The 20973-nt window shown below is 40.8% G+C and overlaps 1 protein-coding gene across 5 annotated transcripts in view; it reads right to left on the bottom strand.

Annotated features, from left to right (window-relative positions):
• Nucleotides 1-653: 653 nt before the first annotated feature.
• LOC133347711 (uncharacterized) overlaps nucleotides 654-20973 on the bottom strand; it is a 30435-nt gene continuing 10115 nt past the window's right edge. For 2 of the 5 annotated variants that reach the window (XM_061560214.1, XM_061560213.1), the window contains exons 10-20: nucleotides 19892-20047; nucleotides 18722-18775; nucleotides 17766-17938; nucleotides 13067-13143; nucleotides 12292-12402; nucleotides 10781-10855; nucleotides 10564-10662; nucleotides 9059-9168; nucleotides 7130-7252; nucleotides 3902-3956; nucleotides 657-1785 (exon numbers count right to left, since the gene is read on the bottom strand). In XM_061560214.1, the coding sequence (XP_061416198.1) occupies nucleotides 1699-1785; nucleotides 3902-3956; nucleotides 7130-7252; nucleotides 9059-9168; nucleotides 10564-10662; nucleotides 10781-10855; nucleotides 12292-12402; nucleotides 13067-13143; nucleotides 17766-17938; nucleotides 18722-18775; nucleotides 19892-20047 (1120 nt within the window). In that variant the 3' untranslated portion in view covers nucleotides 657-1698. Of the gene's footprint in view, nucleotides 1786-3901; nucleotides 3957-7129; nucleotides 7253-9058; nucleotides 9169-10563; nucleotides 10663-10780; nucleotides 10856-12291; nucleotides 12403-13066; nucleotides 13144-17765; nucleotides 17939-18721; nucleotides 18776-19891; nucleotides 20048-20973 lie in introns of all 5 variants that reach the window. The other 3 variants (XM_061560212.1, XM_061560216.1, XM_061560215.1) reach the window with 2 other exon arrangements.

Raw genomic sequence — 20973 nt, 5'->3', positions numbered from 1 at the left:
CTGTGCGCCGCGTGAGCTGTGGCCGACTGATGCGGTGGAGGGAGTGAAAGGGGCGAATGTCGTGCCCCACCTGCCTCGCGACGAAAGTGGGGGTGGACGTCAGCCCCACAAACATGGGGGGGGGGAATGATAAATGTTTAATAACAATGACTAATAAATACCTTTTTTTCCATAAACTTTGATGATTTGACAATGGAGGTGGTGGTAATGGTGAGGAATTCAGGTTGACTCCTCGGGAGATTCAATAAGGAAAGTGCAGACGTACTCCCCTCTCTCATTGAACGCTTCGGAGCCACGATTAATGGCAATTTTACAAGCTAGGGCAGTGCGTATAGTAAAAATGCACAATAGCAAGCTCACGGGAGCTTGCAAGGTAGTACCTATTCGTGGAACATGGGAAGCAATGGTGAGGGGCTCCCACATGCAGCAACACAGACTTGCCCAGTGTACACGATGGTGACACGACGCTGCTGCGGTTGACATTTACTCCGAGTGGAATTTAAGAACTCTGCAGTGAGGTCAGGGAGGCCTCTCAAATCCTGAACACGCTGATCCCACCCACCACCAATGGTGTAATAAACACTCAGCACCAAGACGGGAAGGTGCCTGTGCTGTGGTCCCACACTGTACACTACATTCAGTCTTGGCACCTTGTCGGTCGTATTATGTATGCCCAAATCGTAGGCAAGTATCCATGACGGGTTCCCACGCAATTGTCACGATAAAATTGTTATAAATTGAACAATGATTGCAATGTTTCCGAAATTTTTTCTAAATATTTCTAATTTGCAATGTTATTTTTTATGCTTCAGTATTTGCAATATGGATGATTACTTAAGTTATTCAAATGCAGTCCATTGAACACGAGCATGACATTTTTATATATTTTTCCTTGTCTGTACTCCCATTCCCGTGGTGTGCCATGTGTAAAACGTTTCTGGTGTCCACTAATCGAACCTCCGATTAGCACGGTTGGCTACGTAGTGCAAACGTTCAACATACATAATCATTGCAACCTTAAATAACACTTGCCATTCTGTTAATAAGCACTGTACATAATTCTAGAAAGGTTATTTCGTGATATGGCAACACGATGACAAACACCCATGAACTTGAACCTGTCATGTTATGAACGGGAGAATAAATGGCAATAGAAAAGTGAAAACAGGGTTATTTAATTATTTTTTCGCTCTTTATTATATATCCTTTTTAAAATCAAGAATTGTTGCTTCGCTTCAACAGAAGCTTCAATATTTATTTTATTTGCCACGTCCTCGGCAAGATAAGCCACCACAGTTAGCACAGAATATGGTTGAGAGGGTGGCTGGTTATGTCACATTTACCTTAATTCTAAGCAATGCATACACTCCAAAGCAAATAAGAAAAGCAGAAGTCCAATAACTTGACAATATTGTGGTCACAATTAAGAATTTTCGGGAAAAAAAATCATAACATCTGGGAAACATGTAAACCACAGAAACACTGTGAAAGTTACGTAACGATTATGGCAAACATGTGAAAGTCAACAGTATAAAAATAAATCACGTGCTGCAAACTACAACCAAACAAGTCATTGGGTGGAACTATACCACGTTTGTTTACCAAACCATTTGTTGCAATACAAAAATCTAACAAAACACCAAAATGTTCACATGGTTTGGAAGTGCGATGATTGGCGCAGCATTCATTATTCGTTCATTAGCTGGGTTGGTTTAAAAAATGCCAAACTGCTTTTTGCAGCTCAATGCTCTCTTGCGTATTTAAACGAACCAGCGTTGGAATCACCTAGATGCAGACACACAGGGACACAAAACAGTCCATTATTTCAACGGCAGGGAAGGCAAGTCACATCTCTTACTTATCGATTAATTACCCACAGGATAAAAAAAAATCTTCCTGTCTTTTTTGTATTTGAATACACATTTTGCCTTTACACTGCAGAATCTAATGCATTAGGTATATAACAATTTTATTTAAATAGATTCGTATGCTCATGATACTTTCATAGAATGGCGTGTACAGCAATCCCTCGGCAACTGTGGACTTGCCAACTGCGGAATTCATGTACACACGGTGCATTATCTGTACAGCAATCCCTCGCCAAACGCGGCCTGGCAATTTTGAATATCCACAACATGCATCTGTAATAAAGGACTCTTCAGACAGTGTAGGTCTCCGTTGTCCTTTATTCGGGTTCTTGTCTCTCTCGCCCCTGCGGCGTCCTCGCTCAGACCCGCACCTCCTCCACCGTGCACCCTGCAGCCACACCGCTGCTCCGCTCCACAGCCACACTGCTGCTCTGTGTGCCCCGCACACTCTGCTAGCTCTTCACACCCGGCTAGCTTCCCACACTCCACTAGCTCTCCTCCGCTAGCTCTACTCCACTAACTCTAGCCCACTAGTTCTGCTGTGCCCCACGTACACCGCTGGCCGACAGTGCCGTGGCCTTCCACCACGTGGCAAATGGCGCCACCCTCTCGCCACTGCCCAGCGGGGCCTCCCCCTGTTTCCACTCCTTCTCAACTCCTAGATCGCTTCCGGTTCTCCCCCTAAATCCTCTCTCTCACGTGACCCTGACTCCTCCTCCTCCTCACGTGACCCAGACTCCGCCCCCTCTTTCCTTGCTCGCATTACACATCTACAAATTTTGCGGGGCCGCGGTTCTCCCCTGAGCCACCGGACAATCCGTGACGCTGTGTGGTAGCTTATCAGCCGTCCGATTTGTTGTAATTATCGTAACCACATATTTTGCTTCTATTTGTTGTGGACTGAGCACCTCCTTCTAACCACCCTTCCCCCATCATCGCATTGTCATAATCATTAACTTCTACCCCCAATATTAAAGAATAGAAAGTTTATTTAATGTTTATATTTTATTATACTTTACCAACCAAGGATATGCCTACCGTGACCTTTTCCAGGAAACCTACTTCCGCGGTTGGCGAGGGATTGCTGCACGAGACTATTTACTGTACTTTTAATTCAAATTATATGTGAATTGCATCTTAGACCACGTACAAAACAAGGTATAACATAAGAAAGATAATACAAGACTAAAAGCAATGGATTATTAGGATGAATGGCAATCCTGAATTGTAAGAACTCATTTGAAGAGGGTTGAATCATTACATGCCTTTGAGTGATAAATATGTACTTAGAAACTATGTAGAATGTTGCTCATGTCAGATAAATGATGTTTATGTGTGGATCATAAGATACGGTACCATTCTCAAAATGGACCAAGCAAAATTTTGCCTAAAATTACCCATGACCCCACCCAAGCTTGACATCTCTGAAATTGGCTTCAGAAATAAATATTCCAATTTCAATAGCACTGAAAGGATTGCCACTTGAACCATATGAACTGTGACAACCTTCCAACTGTGGCCATTGAGTTATATTATACGATTATGCCGTGACTCAAAACAAAATTAATACAAATACAAGTTGGTTATATAAAGCATCTAACTAAATGCAACCACATCTCTCTGTAACCGACTTTTATTTCAGTGACAAGGTGTGTTCATGTGGCAAGCCAGGGCTATTTGTAAATCATATTTGACGCCCACTGCCAGCAGTGAGAGTTGGAAGTACTGCACTGGTTTAAAACTCTGTTATATTGTAACAGGGCACATACAAGTGAAAGATGCATCACTCAGAATTTACTGGCCTGAAATGTGTTAAGTACAAAGTAGCAAGAATTGAGCTCCTAATAACAAAATCATCAACAGAATTACATGTAGTCCTAACAATTAAAATGGACAATGCTGTACATTTGTAATTGGAATTAAAGCATTTTACAACCTTCCCTTCTCTGTTAACTGTCAAAAAAACCCCGATTTATTTCCTTTATTTTTCTTAAATATAATAGGCAAAACAGTGTTTTTTTTTTGCATATTACCGTGGACACCATCCATTTTTTGACATTTTCCTTTTCTGGTTCAGTGGAAGCGTTCCTTTTAAAAGAGAAAACATTTTAGAAAGCCCCCAAACATTCAGGAACAGAAATGCAATGTAACACCAAGACTGGCTCTTGGGCGAGCTCTCCGATTTTACACTTACATGCAAATTTCTTACATTGACATTCTAATCTCTCACAATACAATGGCCACCCACACAGGTTCGTCGTCGTGGGTATGGCTCAGCTCTCAGATCTTACATTTATATGCAAATTTCATCTCTAGCTCCGCCCACTTACCCTTGGGCTACACCCATCAACCCTTTATAACATCCTGCCCCAGCAGCTCTCCTGCTATATTTTTTCACCTGATGACGATTGCTTGTGATGCGATCGAAACGTCGTGCGTGATATTGTTATTATTTTTATATATTTATTCTATCTACGTGGCTTTACGGAAAGACCCAAATAATATAAACACCAAGACGTCATACACATTTTATGGATGGGTTATAAAAAAACATTTTAACTGTATTATGATTATATTTCATATTTAACATGTGCAACTTTACATTTATAACAATTATAAACATTTAATCACAGACTATTAAAAATAGATGACACTTAATGGGCAAAATCCAGATAAGATGCGTTAAATTGACGTGAAAAATGTTTTTTATAAAAGATAAGAAAACATGATATCCAAAATGAATTAAAAAAATGCGCGAATAAGGTAATAGAGAGCACAAGGGTTATGGATACGTGGATAATGGACACAAGTGATGGAAACTTATGATATAACGGGGAACAATTTATATACGAGGCATATATTCTGAGTAACTATCTTCTATGTGAATGAAATCTCACCCCTTGTTTGTTTGTACGAACTTTTAAAACTTGATACAAATCCACTTTTTTTTCTTAGCTGCTACGGGCCCCAACTTTGGTATCGTTCTAAAACCCGTTGGTTGCGCGTGCCGAATAATGAACCAAAAACAAAAGCACAAAGTGGACTACAAAACAGAAAACCCCGCTATGCTAACGAGCTTGTGTATTATGAAAGCAAATGTCTGTCCTGGCTGCGAGGACCAACCGTCAGCCTCGTGACAAACGTCCCTAACAACCGTTTCCCAAGCAACGGTGTGCCTAGCAATGGTGTTCATAGCAACAGCTGGGCCAGGAAGTCATGGGAGAGCCTCAGTAATCCTGGTGGGTGGTACTGGATAAAAATTATTGATTGAATAAGGTAAGAATGAGAAACACTGTACAAGGTAATATAGGAATGAGTGCCTGAATGAGGTAAGAATTAATGCGAGGAATGAGTGATTGAGGTAGGAATGAGAATGAATGAGATGTGAATTATTGAATGAGAATAAATGAATGCATGAATGAGGAGTGAATGAGAGGTTTGAGTATATTAAGATTGATAAGTATAAGTGATTAAGGTAATAATGAGAATCAATTACATGTAAAAATGATTGAATGAGGGCTGAATGAGAGATATTTATCTGCAAATATTTAAAAAAAATCTCACAACTGTACTTGTTTGCATTGTGAAATTCAACACCTGGACCTTAAATCTATCATGTGCTTTGTAAAATCCATAATTTTGAGGACTGCCTTCTAGTTTAATATAAAAACACGCTTAAGTATTGTAGTTGCATTTGAGAATTTTAATTTGTGATGTCTTTTGATTTTTTTTACAATTGTCCAATTTAAATATTTTTAATCTTATAACGGGTGGCCACACTTTCTGACACTGTGAATCGCAAACCAAATCTTCATACAGCCGAGAGCTACAAGAGCCAAACGGTGACCACACGGCTAATTCACTGGGGGCTAAGCTGGCTTTGTAGTTTTTGAATTTAGAAATGTGGCAGTACCATGGGAGATCTCATGTTTGCCTTCACTGCCGGGGGCAAGTCTTCAGGTTGCCGCTCCCTTTATGTAGATTCTTCCCGTTTCTAATTAGGTTGTATTGAAAAGTAAAAACAAATGCTGCATCTCCATCGAGCTGAACTTGAAATGCTCGGCAGCCCGTGCAGGTTGTGAGTTGAGGTTTGGCCACCAGTTATTTACTGTGAAACTCAAAGAGCCAATATCCTCCTACTGAAATGAGTGTGCAGTGGGGTGCTCGTCTCCATGGGAGGTCCTGAACCAGTAGTGGAAAATCTGCTTGCTGGGGAGTACACCTCCATAGGATTTGTCACTTTGCATAAATGTTTACAATGTAAAATCATGAACCATGGATGGAACATTTGGTGGAGTCAACCTCTGATAACGATTTGATTAACCGAGCATTTTAACCTTATGGCGGGTCCCATAAGCCCCTGGCTCTCGCAAAAACTGCATCACGACGTAATTTCATGTCTGTTGAAGGCTAACGATACGGCAATCTATTCCTCTCGACGAGCTCTACACGATACACTAATCAAAGTTTTGTTTCTTCTGCGCATTTGTCCTCGCTGCGCTTGGATGACATGACAACAGAATGATCCGCGCCCGGTGGGTCGCGGCGTTTATGTGCGCGGTGGGACGGAGTCGCCAAAAATAAATATATTAAATGTTTTACTTCCGTTTATTCGGGACCCCAGGGTCACACCATAAGGTTCACTCTGACTGCAGTACCACAACCCTGGTTATCTAAAAGGAGGATTTCTAACAGGAGGGCAAACTTAAAAATAAAATGCAATTCATATTAAATCAACTTTACCAGATCATCTTGAGAAAGAGTAGACAAATGTAACAATTCAACCTCAGTTATAAAGTGTTTAAAAACAACATATACCTATATGCCTACAGTAGAATGTTTTTAGTTGGTGCACTGCTATGACATACGGATCAGGAACACTTCCCAATTGTGGAGAAGTGCATGCTTGGAATTACACTTGAGATCACATGGTTTAAAAGAAAACACATTGACTTGAGAACAGTTAAGTGGGCTTGAGTAGGACACATCCCTAGAATGGATGGCCACAAGTCAAGACTCATAAGAGTGGCAGTTAGAAGAGGGAACACGCCTGAGTAGGTATCTACCAGAGACAGTGTAATAAAATCAACTGATAAACAGGAGTTAATGCAATTTATGCATCGCATGATGGCGACATATGACGTCATGCAGAGGCTCTTTCATAAGCGTATACAAGATGGCATGAAAGACAATGGTACAAGTAAAACATTGTCTTTCTCACCACCGGTTTTTGTGCTAAAAACTGCTTCAGTACCACTTACGTCATTATGAAGAAGAAGAGTAGGCTTGAAAAGTAAATGCCAAGGTGGTTGAACTCTGCATGGTCGACCTTCCTGAACAAGTCAGTCAGAGCACATATTTGTTGACGGTGCTGCACAGCCAACCTGTCAGCAATCCAGCAGATGAAGCAGAGTTCAGGTACGAAACATTGGACTTTTTCCCCAAAGATTAATTATTTAGCAGAAGAAATGTAGCCAATCTTTTTTTCTTTTTAGAAACTGGTCCAAAATAATTCACTTTCAGGATCATTATGTGGATAGATATACAATATAATTGTATTTTTCGATTTAAAGCTTTCATGACTGCAGGGATTCATCTTCTTGGTTCTTTCGGTAAAGTCACGTACTGTTAGTAGCTCAGCTTATTGGAGAGTATATTTAGTATATTTATAACACAGATGTAGTTTATATTTTAGTTTTTTACGTAGTGGTTTAGCTGCTGCAGCTCCATACTATTAACATTCCTTCCCTTTATTAAGCTAACCCTACTCCCTCCCTTTGTTGCTGCTAATCCTGCATACTGCATAATGCACGGGCATAATTTGACTTTGAAACCCCCCGCCCACCTCCTACGCATTCCAAAAGTAGTGACTAATCCCATATCTGCATTTCCCATAAATATGGTAAATTCCTCTTGATATGTAAATTAATTTGTCAAGGCGCTCTTCCCCCTCCAACCCAGCTTAAAATATACGTTGCCAAGCGTAGTGGTGTTCATTCAGACGCTGTCTTTCCGACAGACCTGTTCTTCACCTGAGGACGGCTGCTTACATTGTGGCCGAAACGTCGTGAGAATTATTTTATTATGTTTTATTTTTAATATTATATTACTTCCCTTCTACGTGACTTTACCGAAAGAACCAAGAAGATTAATATAATTGTATTTTTGAATAGTTTTCGGTTGACAATTATAGTTGCTGGACACATTTACAAACACAAAATGACGATAACATTTTACGTGAAAAAATATATATTTCTGCGTAGCTTAATTTGCATGATTTACAGGACTGTATGTGGCAAATTATGACTTTAACCAGCATGGTCCAGAATGGTTGCAGGTAAACAGAACAGAGCACACGTTAGAAAAGCACATTAGCAAGTTCAAGCAATGTCAAGACATGTTTTAGTCACACGGCCTATTGGCTTTCCAGGCAAAAATAATCTAGCAGCACTATGGACTTGTTTTGACTTTCTCAGTCTCATCGTCAGTCAAAGTTGTAAAACGGATATTACAGGAATCCCGCACTATATATTATGGATGCACAAATGCGTTCCTGGGAAATGCTACGCGTGAACAATACAGTATTACATCACAAAATAATACCTTTCCACCGCGTGGATTCCGAGTTTAAAATTGCACGAAAAAAACTCTTTGGTTCTTTCGGTAAAGTCACGTAGGTATAAAATAAATCACAGCAAAAAAATGTTCTTGCTGTTTTTTCCCACCTGATGATGATTGCTTGTGTTGCAATCGAAACGTCGCAATTTATTTTAATTTCCTACCTACGTGACTTTACCGAAAGAACCTGCAGTCCCGAAAGCTTAAAATCTAGATTGCATGAAAAATGTTTGTCATTTTTTTTCAAGAAAGGCACATGCGTAACATTAAACTTATAAACAAATGTTCCCTGATTCATCAGCAACATACATGCGGAAAACAACAATGTGTAAAGTTATAGTGGCGGATACCTGCTTTGTCAAAAGCACTCCATATAAATAATGGAGCCATGGTCACTTAAAAAAATCTATATTGTATGCGAAGTAATTTACATTGTTGTGGAGAACGATCATAGTTTATATTTACATGTGAAGACAATATTTACATAAGCACTCTGCATATATATACGCTTTAATCCATAAAGCACCACAACAGCACAAAGTCAGCCCAATGTGCAATGGAATGAGCATCACCTCTCGACTATCCCCTCACGGTAGGCGAAGTTTTTCATATCATCAACAAAGGTCCACTTGAGGCAATGTCGGATGGAGGAAAGCAGAAACTCCACTGCCCACATGTTTGGCTGTGGAAATATAACAAGTTTCTTCATTATTCTTTCTACTTATTACAAGTCACAACACTGCAATTTCAGAACCAGCTCAGGTTTTCTACGTTATATCCCAAAGACACAATTCTTAGTTGATAGGTATTCTGCATGCCAGTTCTAGGTCATGTAACGAAGTAGCTTATGTTCCCAGGAAAGCTATTAGAAATCCCATCTAAGTTAACATTTTTCACCATCATTTTCATCATCCATGGTCAATCCACTGCTTCATGGATTAAGGTGTACCCAAGCCGCCATCATCTATAACTATCCTGCAATGTAATAGTCCACCCACCACCTGCACATAAGGTGATTTTAAAGTGACATCTCCTCGATAGATGTGCTCTCAGACAAGTTGAATTCCTTTGCTGCCGCTCCATTATTATTCTTGATCGATCAATCTTTCTAGTGACGTGTGCTGCCCAGGCCTACCTTTTTTTAACCGTTAGATGTTATTGAACAGTACATGTTCTCTACTCCGTGTGTTTATCTCAATGCAATTCCAAGAATATATCTTGCTTATTATCCAAGGCTTTGGTTTGTGAGCACTTGGATAACTACGTCAATTTCTACTTAGGTTTAATGATTTTTCAGTCTACAAAGGCTTGGTATAACGATAAGATCAATTACCATAATGGTTAAATTGAAAATAAAAAAAATACTCATTTATTTACATCCTTGTCAATGTTATAGAAGTGAGCAAAAGCACCAAACTATGTCATTATAATGACATGGCCTAGCGGTAGCACAATTGAAACTTGTTGCAGATGATCACTGTCTGAATTCAGAGGCCACCCTGATCAATACTGTGGGCGTATTGACAATGACAATAGTATGCGCCGTCTATTCTACACTCGACACTAAAGATTCCGCGAGGTCGTTTGCAACTGTAGGGCCGTTGTGTGCTGGCAGTCTAAATCTTAAAAATTATCTGTAAATTATGCAATTAAATGAACGTTAGTATTCATCACCCCCTGTAAACATTTGGCAGTGCCCTCCAAAAAACGAGTTATGAGACGAGTGATTGCCACCGATGTTTCTACCATCAATACAGTTGCTATTTTTTTAATATAATCACAAGTATTTCTTGCCTTTAATGGCTAACATTGGTTTTCTGAAATGTTAAACTACTGCTGATGTTTTGCTGTAATTGCTCGACCTCAATATTCTGGGTCACCCAGGATTCTACTCCGTGTGCAACACAAACACATCTTTCTAGATAAACTTGTAGATACAAATAGTATTCTGCGGCCATCTTATCAAAATTACATCAACAAAATAGCATGATGAAAATAGGATTGTGGTTATTCAAAAGAAACATTATCAGTGCTTTGGCTCAATGAATATGCTCAAGAGTATTCAGAAAAAACATACCCCATAGGCTAGCAACAGGTTCCAAAAGTTGTCAGGCCTCAACAGTTGCAAGGAGAAGTTCTGGACAATAACGTGTGTAGCGATGATAACGCAGCCAGCCTGCCAAATGAGGATCGAATGTACATGATTAATATCAATGCAGAATATCTATTCAGGAGGAAAATGTACTTTTGGGCAGTAAAATCTGAAACTGTATAAGTAAAGGTAAAATTTCTACCAGTGATGAGAAGGTATTTGGGATGGAGGGGATGTGTGTATTTCCTTCATTCAGGCCTTCAATAGCATGGGACATCTGCATCCATGTATTAGGGGAGAGAACAACATCAGAACAATTTACTCACCAACTGCCCTTGCCATTGCAGATCAAACTTACAACAGTACATTACAATTCACGCTGGTAAAATACCTTTAATGAGCTAAAATGCTGATTAACCATGAATGCAGCAATGACTTTCAAAATAAAATAGTAATACATTTTCTGGGCAAACCGCATTGGGGATACTTCCCCATTTTGCATGATAACGTTTGTAAAATTCTGCAGCAAATCTGCTTGGTCTTCTTAACAACTGAAGCAACCATGCTTAGTGTAAAACGGTAAACTTGCATCAATTGCACATAATTATGATAAAACAATAAGGAGAACATAAATAGTCTGTTCTCTTATAAAGCATGTTTTCATATCGCGAATTGGATATAACGCGATGAATAGATTAGGGAAAATGTTTTTAATAACGCGGATGCGAAATGGATATAACGTGATTGAGTGAACAGACCTACGTCACCCGAGTAGGAATAAGCGGTTGTACAATTGCCTCGGCGTACTATCACACAAAGCGGGATGCTGCTGGATGCTACCCACGCGCCCATCTTTGTTCAGCCTGCATAAGCATCTCACGTGTTATTATGGGCTGTGCTTTACTCAAAATTATTATATATATTATAACGCGATTTTTCCATAATGCGGAGTTAACGGAGATCAGGCAGTATACAAAATTCGGTATTGAGTACATTACTAAATCGGTGATAAGCCATGGAAGACAAGCTGGAGTCATACAAAACAGCTGCATAAACCCCTACCACATTTGTGAACATTAAAAAAATACAATGAAAGGCACTGCAGAGATTGCACAATTGAGGGGTGTTTAACTTTTGAAGTAGACTGCCGGGAGATATAGCGCACCGAGACAAAGGGATACAGATATAGGGAAACAAAAGCAAGATAAATAAGAGACAGATGAAGAACCTGGAGTGGAGGTACATGTTCATGGTAAAATGTAGACATTAGGATGTCATGACCTTATTAATATGACACCGCATGTACTGCCAGCACATGCCAATTTATTGTGGTTTGCTGGAAAATAGTTGGAGAACCGTGATGCAAGATAATGTAAAGGAAGATAGAAAGAGACAAACAGGCATTGGGGTGCACACCTGGAGGATTGCCAACACTGACATGACATACAACCAATGGGGGGAAAAAACTATAGAAGCAGACTCAGGAGATTGGGTGCCGACTGTGCAACAGCTGCAGGTAGAATTTATTATGGAATGTGAGTGTCAGCAGCCAGGATAATTGAAAAGTGGCACAGTAAACAGGCAGATTGGACATATCTTCTAAACTACTGAAATCATATTCCACTCAAAATCTACACGAGTGAGAAGGAACTGTGACCGCGATTAGTCATGACCTTGCTTGGGTACGAATTGACAAGGATAGGTGTGACTTGCCTCAAACAGCTCTGGTGGTGGACATCCGAGGGCTTGAATGTGTGCACATTGAGTACCCGCTGGGGTTGGAGGGGTACACAGCAACTTGACCAGCATTACCAGGGAGTGAATCTGTATGGGGAAAATAGAGACATGCAGTAAAGCACTCAACAGGTAACGCTAATGCTAGTCATATACTTAACTGGGAAACAAAGCTCTGTACACAAAACTGTCATATTGCATTGGCCAGTGTTTCATTATAACCCAGTAATGCATTGTATATTTACAGCTTCACATATCACTGTGAGGTGATAAGATAAATGCCTTATAATGGCAGCCTCCTGCTAAGGCAAAGAGTAATTCAACAAACCACTGTTTATGTGAGCAGAGGGGGGAGGGGCAGTGCAACTTCACAGCACTTAAATAAAAGGAATACATTTCTGGATGTAAAAGCTGATCTTTAGCTTACTCGCTAACAGCATGTGTTTGGCTTGAGAATCTCAAGATACTTCGTTGAACTTGTTCACAAAAATTACTGCATTTATGTAATCAGCAGGAATGATGTCCAAACATGCACACCACCTATAATAAACGTGCAAAAACCTATAATGCCTGGAAACATGTCCAAAAACAAGGCTTCGTTATGGAAATTTGAATTTAAATAAAATATTTATATTCAAGTTTGCATCAGGTCAAACTGTATTTAAAGTATGAATTGAAATTGCTATCCAGAATAGGCATTGATGAATGAATGAACAGTTCCGCGAAGAGAAATTACGTATATTTTAGGACTCACGTCATTTTTGAGTTCTTCATTGAGAAAAATTATTCTCAGTGCAAGACTGAGAAACAAAGATGCCTTCTCACGGGATGCTGTGAAGGCATGGATAAAAGAGATTGCTGGCATACACAAAAAATCAGAAGGACATCGAATGTTGTAAGGAGCGGCGAGGATAATTCGGGAATAAGGGTGTGGCCGGACCGAGTGAGGATAAGAACCAGCGCGAGCCGGAGCTGTGGGCTGTTTGCTGTGGGAAACCGTCGTTGTCGCCTTGGATCAGGTCGTCTCCATCGTCTGCGAGTTGTCTTGAGACAAGAAGCTATGCTGTCTCTGAATAGAGTTGTCTCACTACCCAAGTGTACAGAGTCACTCACAGTTACTTGTTGAGTTGTCAGTGGACTTCATTCATAATAAATATACAGAAGACAAGACGGTGTCTGAGAGCTACATTACAGTGGAATCAACCAACTCTATAGTAGTATATACCGACTCTACAGTAGTATCTAATAACTATAGTAGTATCAACTGACTATAGTAGTAACTTTTAACTTTAAAGTAATATCTGCTGACTCTATAGTAGTATATACCAACTCAACAGCAGTATATACTGACTGTAGTAGTATCTGACTACATAACAGTATCTACCAAACTCTACAGTAGTGGAGTGACATCGCTGGATTTCACCATGCTGTGGGTGCAGTACCGGCCCTAGAGGGGCACGGTGTGTGTGTGCCGACCTAAGGGGAAGGTCATGTGAGGCCATGGCACTCTGGTTGTCCCGGGAGGACACGTAACTGGTTGAGATGACAGGGGGGCCCCCCAAGAGGGGGCTAGGAGGGTCACGTGATTGGATCCCAGGTTCTTCCCGATGGTTCTGGAAGGAGGGCGTGGCCAAGGGCGGAAACGGCCTCGCCGCAAAGAATATAAGTAAAGTCCCGCGAGGGATCGAGGTTGTTCATCCCGGTAAAGCAACCCTTCGTCTACGATCTCCGTCCTCCGAGTCTTCCAGCACGTGGACCCGGGCAGCATGCTGTTGGTCCCTGGTCCGTAGTTACCAGTTACCTTAACTAGTGTAGTTAGCCAGGTGGTCACCACCCTAGGTTGTTATCGTCTTAAGGGGAAGGTTTACCCCGTGTGTTGGAACTAAATACATGCGCTGCCTTCAAGTCTAAGTGTGCGACTCAGTTGAAGGCACTACAGTAGTATCCCCTGACTAGAGTAGCGTAGTGACGTTAATGGTGTCACTATGGTGTTCGCGCCAGCCACTGTCACAAGAGTGCTACTGTAATGACCCTGTTGGGGTCTAGTTAGCGTGTGTACGTTCATGTAGTAGCCCTGTTGGGGCCTTGTAATAAACGTGTTGCCTCCAAGTCAAAGTGTGCACCTCCGTGAATAACACTACAGTAGTAACTAACTCTATAGTAGTAACTTCTGACTCTATAATAGTATCTACTGACTCTATAGTAGTATCAACTAACTCTATAGTAGTGAATACCGACTCTAAAGTATCTAATGACTATAGTAGTATCCACCGACTATAGTCGTAACGACCAACCCGATAGCAGTATCTGCTTACTCTATAGCAGTATCTACTGACTCTACAGTAGCATCTACTGACTCTGCAGTAGCATCTCCTGACTCTACAGTAGTATCTACCAACTCTATAATAGTATATATCGACTCTATAATAAGTACAGAGTGCCGTGGTGAGGCCTAGTCCCGTGGAGAGCCCCTGGCCTTGTCTAGATTGCCCAGCCGGCCAAGGTGGCACCTTGGCTGGCTGGGGTGGGGCTGCTATACCCCCCCCCCCCCATGCCCGCTCTATAGTAGCAGTAACTACAAACTCTACAGTAGTATGTACCTACTCTAGTCATAGAAACCGACTCTATACTAGATATCAACTCTATAACACTAACTTCACAGAGTGTAGTGGTGAAGCCTAGTCCCGTGCAGAGCCCCCCGGCCTTGCCTAGATTGTCCAGCTGGCCGAGGTGGCACCTTTGCAGGCTGGGCTGCTACCCACCCCACCATCGCCCTGCCCTACAATAATGTTATCTACGGACTATAAGTGCACATATTGAGACGAGGATATCACACTGTAAACGATTTACCTCCGCCTTGTGTATTTTTTACGCAAATGAGAATTCCCCTCCCACCAATTGCGTGTATGCATTGCTAGGGCAACGACCACCACGGACCTGGCTTTCTCGCGCATGTGTGGTGGGTAATTGTTGGGCGTAGTACGCCGCCACCACTATGGTTGAGCAGGTCCCTCCAGTCAGGGGCCAACAGGGGGCAATAGCGAGTTCGGCCTGTGCCAAGTAGGACTCGTGGGTCAGGCAACCTGGGGGGACGGTTGTGAACCGGAGGACACCCCAGGCCCCCGGGTGTGGGGCTGGGGGGGATTGCGCAACAATCCAGGTCCCTCCAGAAGGTTCCAGATGATGGGCGAGACCAGGGGAGGAGTGACCCTGGGAGCCCCATAAAAGCCGGACCCCAAAGCGGCTCGAGTCAATCCAGAAGCCCACCTGAAGATAGGACCCTGGACCCCAAGCCCCGTCGCCCTTATAAGGGCGACGGGGCTCAGTGAGGCCAGTGGTCAATAGGCTAGGACCCCGAGGATCCCCCGACCCGACGTCCTTCTCAGGGCCGGGTCTGTGTGGGCCAGCGGTCGAGACCCGAGGACCTTGGCTGGGTCGGGTCAGCCTCCCCTCGGTCCCGCTAGCCGGAAGGCCGAAGAGTGGTTAGCCCCAGTGGTTAGGGCACGTTAGCCTGGAGGCTGTACCTCCTTAGGTTGTGGGTAGAAGGGGCCAATACCCCTTCCTGTTAGGGACCTGGTGTTACCGTTATTACTGTTATAAACAACCTAGTTTCTTCTATATAAATATTTTGGCAAGTTTACGTGTTAGTGACAATGACAGACAGAATGACACACAGAACTGTGTGTTTGTTATATTATTTGACTTTCATAGTGGAAAAAGTCAGCACTGTGCATGAGTGCTGTACTTTTTAAATCCTTTATATTAAGTTCGCTTTCTTGCTTGCGTGCTTGCTTGCTTACGACCGTGCAAATCTTTCGGTCGTTTTTTAACCCACTTCCCGTGATCCAATCGAGCTGACATTTTCCACAGACTCGTGCGTGACAATTAATTTTCGTGAAATTTTTTTTCCAAAATGTTACACTGTTTAGGGAATTTTTTAAAAATATTTAATTACCAATTGCGTAATGCTGGTAGACAATCATCTGACCCATAGGTGGCAGCCATCTCAAGCCAGAGGACGAGAGGACTCTAGCCGCCACGCATATAAAGGATTTATAGTGAAAAACTTTGCTTTTACGGGTTAATTTTTTGTGTTCAAATGCACTGCTGGATGAAGGCCCACCGCAGGCTGTGCGCGTGTCGTGGTTGGAGGCGTGACGTCTTTACACACGAACGCGGCTGAGGTGTTGTGAAAGAGAGCTGACGTTACCGCCCATACATGCGCGTCGGGGACGTCATCCCACACGTGCCTGTTCAGGGGCGTACATGTTTGTGAGGGGCACACCTCTGCTTGACTGCTTGGTCCCGGTCACGTGACGCACTTCAACCAATCCGTGCCGTGTTAGTCACAATGACAGAATGACAGACCTGGGTGTTTATATTAGGATACGTGTTGCCTCCTAAGAAGACTCCGTCTCCATACAAACCCACTACACATGCGCAGATGCGTGCTCTGGCACCACCCCGTGCTTATAAAAGGGAATGCATTGTTAATTTAACTACTTTAAACTTGACAGATGTGAAATACAAAGAGCTTTTTCGTCCCGGGCCATACGGCGCGCATATAGACAGACACGCAGACAGACCAAAAAATAACTATATTGGTAACATTAGAATCATTGGCAAATAATAATGTAAGAATACGCCAAGATAAACAACGATAAAATATTAATCCATATGGTAACCTAGAATGATATAAAATACCTTTCTAGACCGATTGATCATAAACAATTTGGGTTTCCAAGAGTAACCAGCAAGTGCGAGCAAATTACGTTGTGCATGCAGAGCGTCCATTGCATTTTTTATTCACTTGCAGTTGATAGCTAGTTAGGATGCCTCACAAAATGGATAATTGGTTAAAATACTGACATTCATTATTCATACATTTATTTCTCAGAACCATGTTGGGTCATGCAAGGAGTAGTCAGTTGAAACAAAATTCAATAATGGGTACAGTAGTCAAAAAAGGTCGAAAACCACCGTTGTATAGTATGATTGTTATAAAATTAACCTTTTAAAAGAATTAAGATAATACATGTCAAATGCAAATATCAATATATAAAGGAATATTATACTGCACAGTACGCAAGTCCAAAAAACTGTAAAGGAAAGCACGAGTGTAAACAGTGGCAGACGAAGACAGAATGAGGGAGAGGTGCGTGTGGGGATCTTTCGTGGTCCTAAAATCTGCGCCACTGTCATGCGTGCTACGGCTGCAAACATTCAAAATACAACCCCATGAATTTCAAATTGCACTCCAAATTAATTTGTCGCACACACACAAAACCGCAATAATAAAACCCTGCCCCATTATTTTAATGGTCGCACTTGAAGACTGAACCAGCGACTTCTGGATTGCTAGCCTAGTGTGCTCATGCTTCACTTGTGGTAGCAACTCGGCTAATACAGAAACGATACAATTGTGCAAAGGAGCAAACATTAACCAAGGGTACCTGGAGCCGCTGTGTCATGGATGAGTTCGGAGGCATTAACGATCATTGTCTTGATGACAGTGGGAGGAAGATTGCTGGTGCACTTTGGGGATGATGCCATCCACCGCAAGGCATCAAACATCTTGTTAATTTTGCAAAGGTACACTGGGATCTCATACTGTAGCTTATGCAATCTGCATCACAGGCAGAGGGTACAAGGAGATGAGTTAAGCAAATAAGGAAGATATATCCATTTGTACACCCCCGCATGGTCACTTAACACAGTAATAACATTTTCCCCCTTTAAACAAATTTTACTTTAGTCCAGTTACTCCAACGAGTATAAATGCTCGTCAATTAAAACTGTGTTTATTAACTGTTAAAACCTGTACAATCATAAAGTATAGTTTGGAGTTTTAATTCCAGTTAGTTGACATAAACGAACATTTTGCGAACAAATGAGTCTAAAATGACATTGCTCGTGATAGCGAATTCTTGTAGAAAGAGTGCTCAATAAGGGAGACATGCCTGTACAGTACACCGTTTCTTTGATTTATGTCATGTATATTATATTAATGTATTGTCTGTTTATAATATGTATGGAAAGTTATGCAGTGTTTATAGTGTGAAATGGTAAGTTACGAAGTTTGGAAATGCATCATAGTACAAATATTATAAGTTATTCAAAATAGGAAGTTTCAATCTAGGCAGGTAGCTCCAGAAATAGAGGTGTTATTGTACTGTATGCGCTACTGGGAGGCAGCCGTCTCAAGAAGTTTCGCTTTGTGACCCTTTTTTTTGGAACAATTTGACTGGTCTTGTATAGAGAATGAATGTAATATCAGCACTTAACTAAAATGCACAGTAGATCATGTTTATAAACGTTATTGTGACGCCCTGAGACAAACGAACAGAATGTATAAACACATTGAACCTTAGAATGTTTATAAAAATTATTGTTCAATGCATTCCCTTACCCATTCATGTTGTGCGTAAGCACAACCTTGAGGTATCTAATGAGTTCCTGGTACCTGGGCACAGGATCAAAAAGGCAATTAGCTCTCTTAAATATCACAAACATATTTAACCTTAAAAATAAAAATTCGTTTTTGATGCAAGAGAAATCAAAGAAACGAAAAGCACATGATAACATTTCACCCAGGTTAAAAACATAGATGAGTATACACACCGGTAAACTAAACTTGTCACATTTCACATCATTGAAAAAAATACTCTTATTTTATTAAAATCGCTGAGAGTAGCCATTTTAATCAAGTGACTGTTCAATGAAGAACCAGGCTGCACAGGACCCCATCAAGCATGTGACCCAAAAGGTTCAAATTAACATTAGTCTCATGGATGAAGTTAGCATATTCAATAATGCACCCACATTCACTGGCTCTGCCCATGGGCATTTATTGTGCATCGTGAACTCACTAGCTTTCACTCTTTGGGAAATTATGTGAATTAGCATATTTTAAGCATTACAAATGTATACATTGACTGTTTACAATGGCTATTAAATATTATTATGCTATTAAATAGCAATTGTAATATACACAGGCATTTACTTTAATTTAACGTGTTTGTTGTGGTTAAGGTTTACTTCAGATAAACAGGTGCAAAGGTCATCCCAAGTGCTTTGTGCAGGTCATGCCAGCGTTTTCCTACTGCCCCAAATTGAATTCAACCAGCCTTCAAACTTAATACATAGTTTTTCGACAGCCTCAATAATTCTTGGTTCTTTCGGTAAAGTCACGTAAAAGGGCAATAAAAAAATAAACAATAAAATTCTCACGACGTTTCGATTGCAACACAAGCAATCATCATCAGGTGTGAAAACCACAGCAAGAATTTTTTTTAAAGAAAAATATCTATTTTTAAGAAAAAATAATTTAAGATTTTTTTTTTCCAAAAAATTTCTTGCTGTGGGTTTTCACACCTGATGATTGCTTGTGTTGCAATCGAAACGTCGTGATAATTTTATTGTTTAATTTTTTTTAATTTGACTATTTCCCTTCTACATGACTTTACCGAAAGAACCAATAATATGAATCCCTGCAGTCACGAACGCTTTAAATCGAAAAAGTCTCATAATTACACACAATTACAGTAGTGTGCATTTGAGTGAAACAAAAACGACTTGCTTTTCTTCCTGCACCAGCTTATTTTTGCGAGCCACCACCACGTCAAAGTCTTCATGTAGGAGTTGCCGCTTTCCTTTTATGTAGAATATGCCAGAAATGTTCTGTCCCCTCATCACAGACGAGATCATGGGCTCATCCCAGCCAATGATAAACATGCTGGCAAGCGAAAAAGAGTAAAAATTCTATGCCACAAATCAGACACATGCAATTAACAAATGTGTGCATTACATAAAATAGATTAAATAAGCAATGTCAGCATACTGCCTCACTTGTCCTACTCATATAATAATGTATCAATCGAAGTTTAGTTATGAACAGCTATAAACAGGACAACATTGTTTATGTTTATAGGTGTGATGGCACTTTGGGTGGCAGATTTTTGCCAAAAAGGCCCCACGTAAAGCAAAAATATTGACTTGACCTACTATATCATAACTTGTTGCAAAAAACTCTTGTTTTGGTAAGTTCTCACTTGGTAAAACAGAAAACCCATGAAACTTGACACGGAAATCGAGAAATTATATTGCTTATGCACGCTTATGGATAAAGGGATCAAAGCTATTTAAGTCAAAATATTAATTCTCCCAACCAGACCAGCAAAAAAAATCCAAAATGACATATCGTTGGATCACTGGTAGAATAGTTTCAGATGAGATATCAAAGTAGTTTGGCTCATTATAAATCGTTGTCATGTCATAAGAATACAATTTTAGCTTTAGAATTCCTCCAGGTTATTTTTTTTATCACCGAATGTTGAGAACAGCCAAGGTTATATAACAAAAACTGAAAACCCTCAATCTCTAAAATCCCTGAACGTGCCTCTTTCTCTGAACCTTCTCCATGCTCTGCTGTAGAGGTATTGTTTACATTTCAACCAAAATAGAAATGTGATCCATATTAAGTGAAAACTTGGTTGAGAAAATACAACCAGTTTAATTACAAATGGTTGTCAAGATTCTAACCTATTATTCTAGCAGAGCATGAGATGTGCCCCAGACAGTCTCAGCCATCTGGTCACATCTGAATGATAGAATGTTTTAAGAAAAAAAAATACTTTTGTTCATAATATAGCTGATTGTAAA

The sequence above is a fragment of the Lethenteron reissneri genome, chromosome 26 (assembly GCF_015708825.2).
Source record: "Lethenteron reissneri isolate LAM-NWPU_2019-01 chromosome 26, ASM1570882v1, whole genome shotgun sequence".
In the NCBI taxonomy this organism is placed as follows: Eukaryota; Metazoa; Chordata; class Hyperoartia; order Petromyzontiformes; family Petromyzontidae; genus Lethenteron; species Lethenteron reissneri.
Note: the sequence above shows the minus strand (reverse complement) of the source record. Positions and strands in the feature narration are given on the sequence as shown.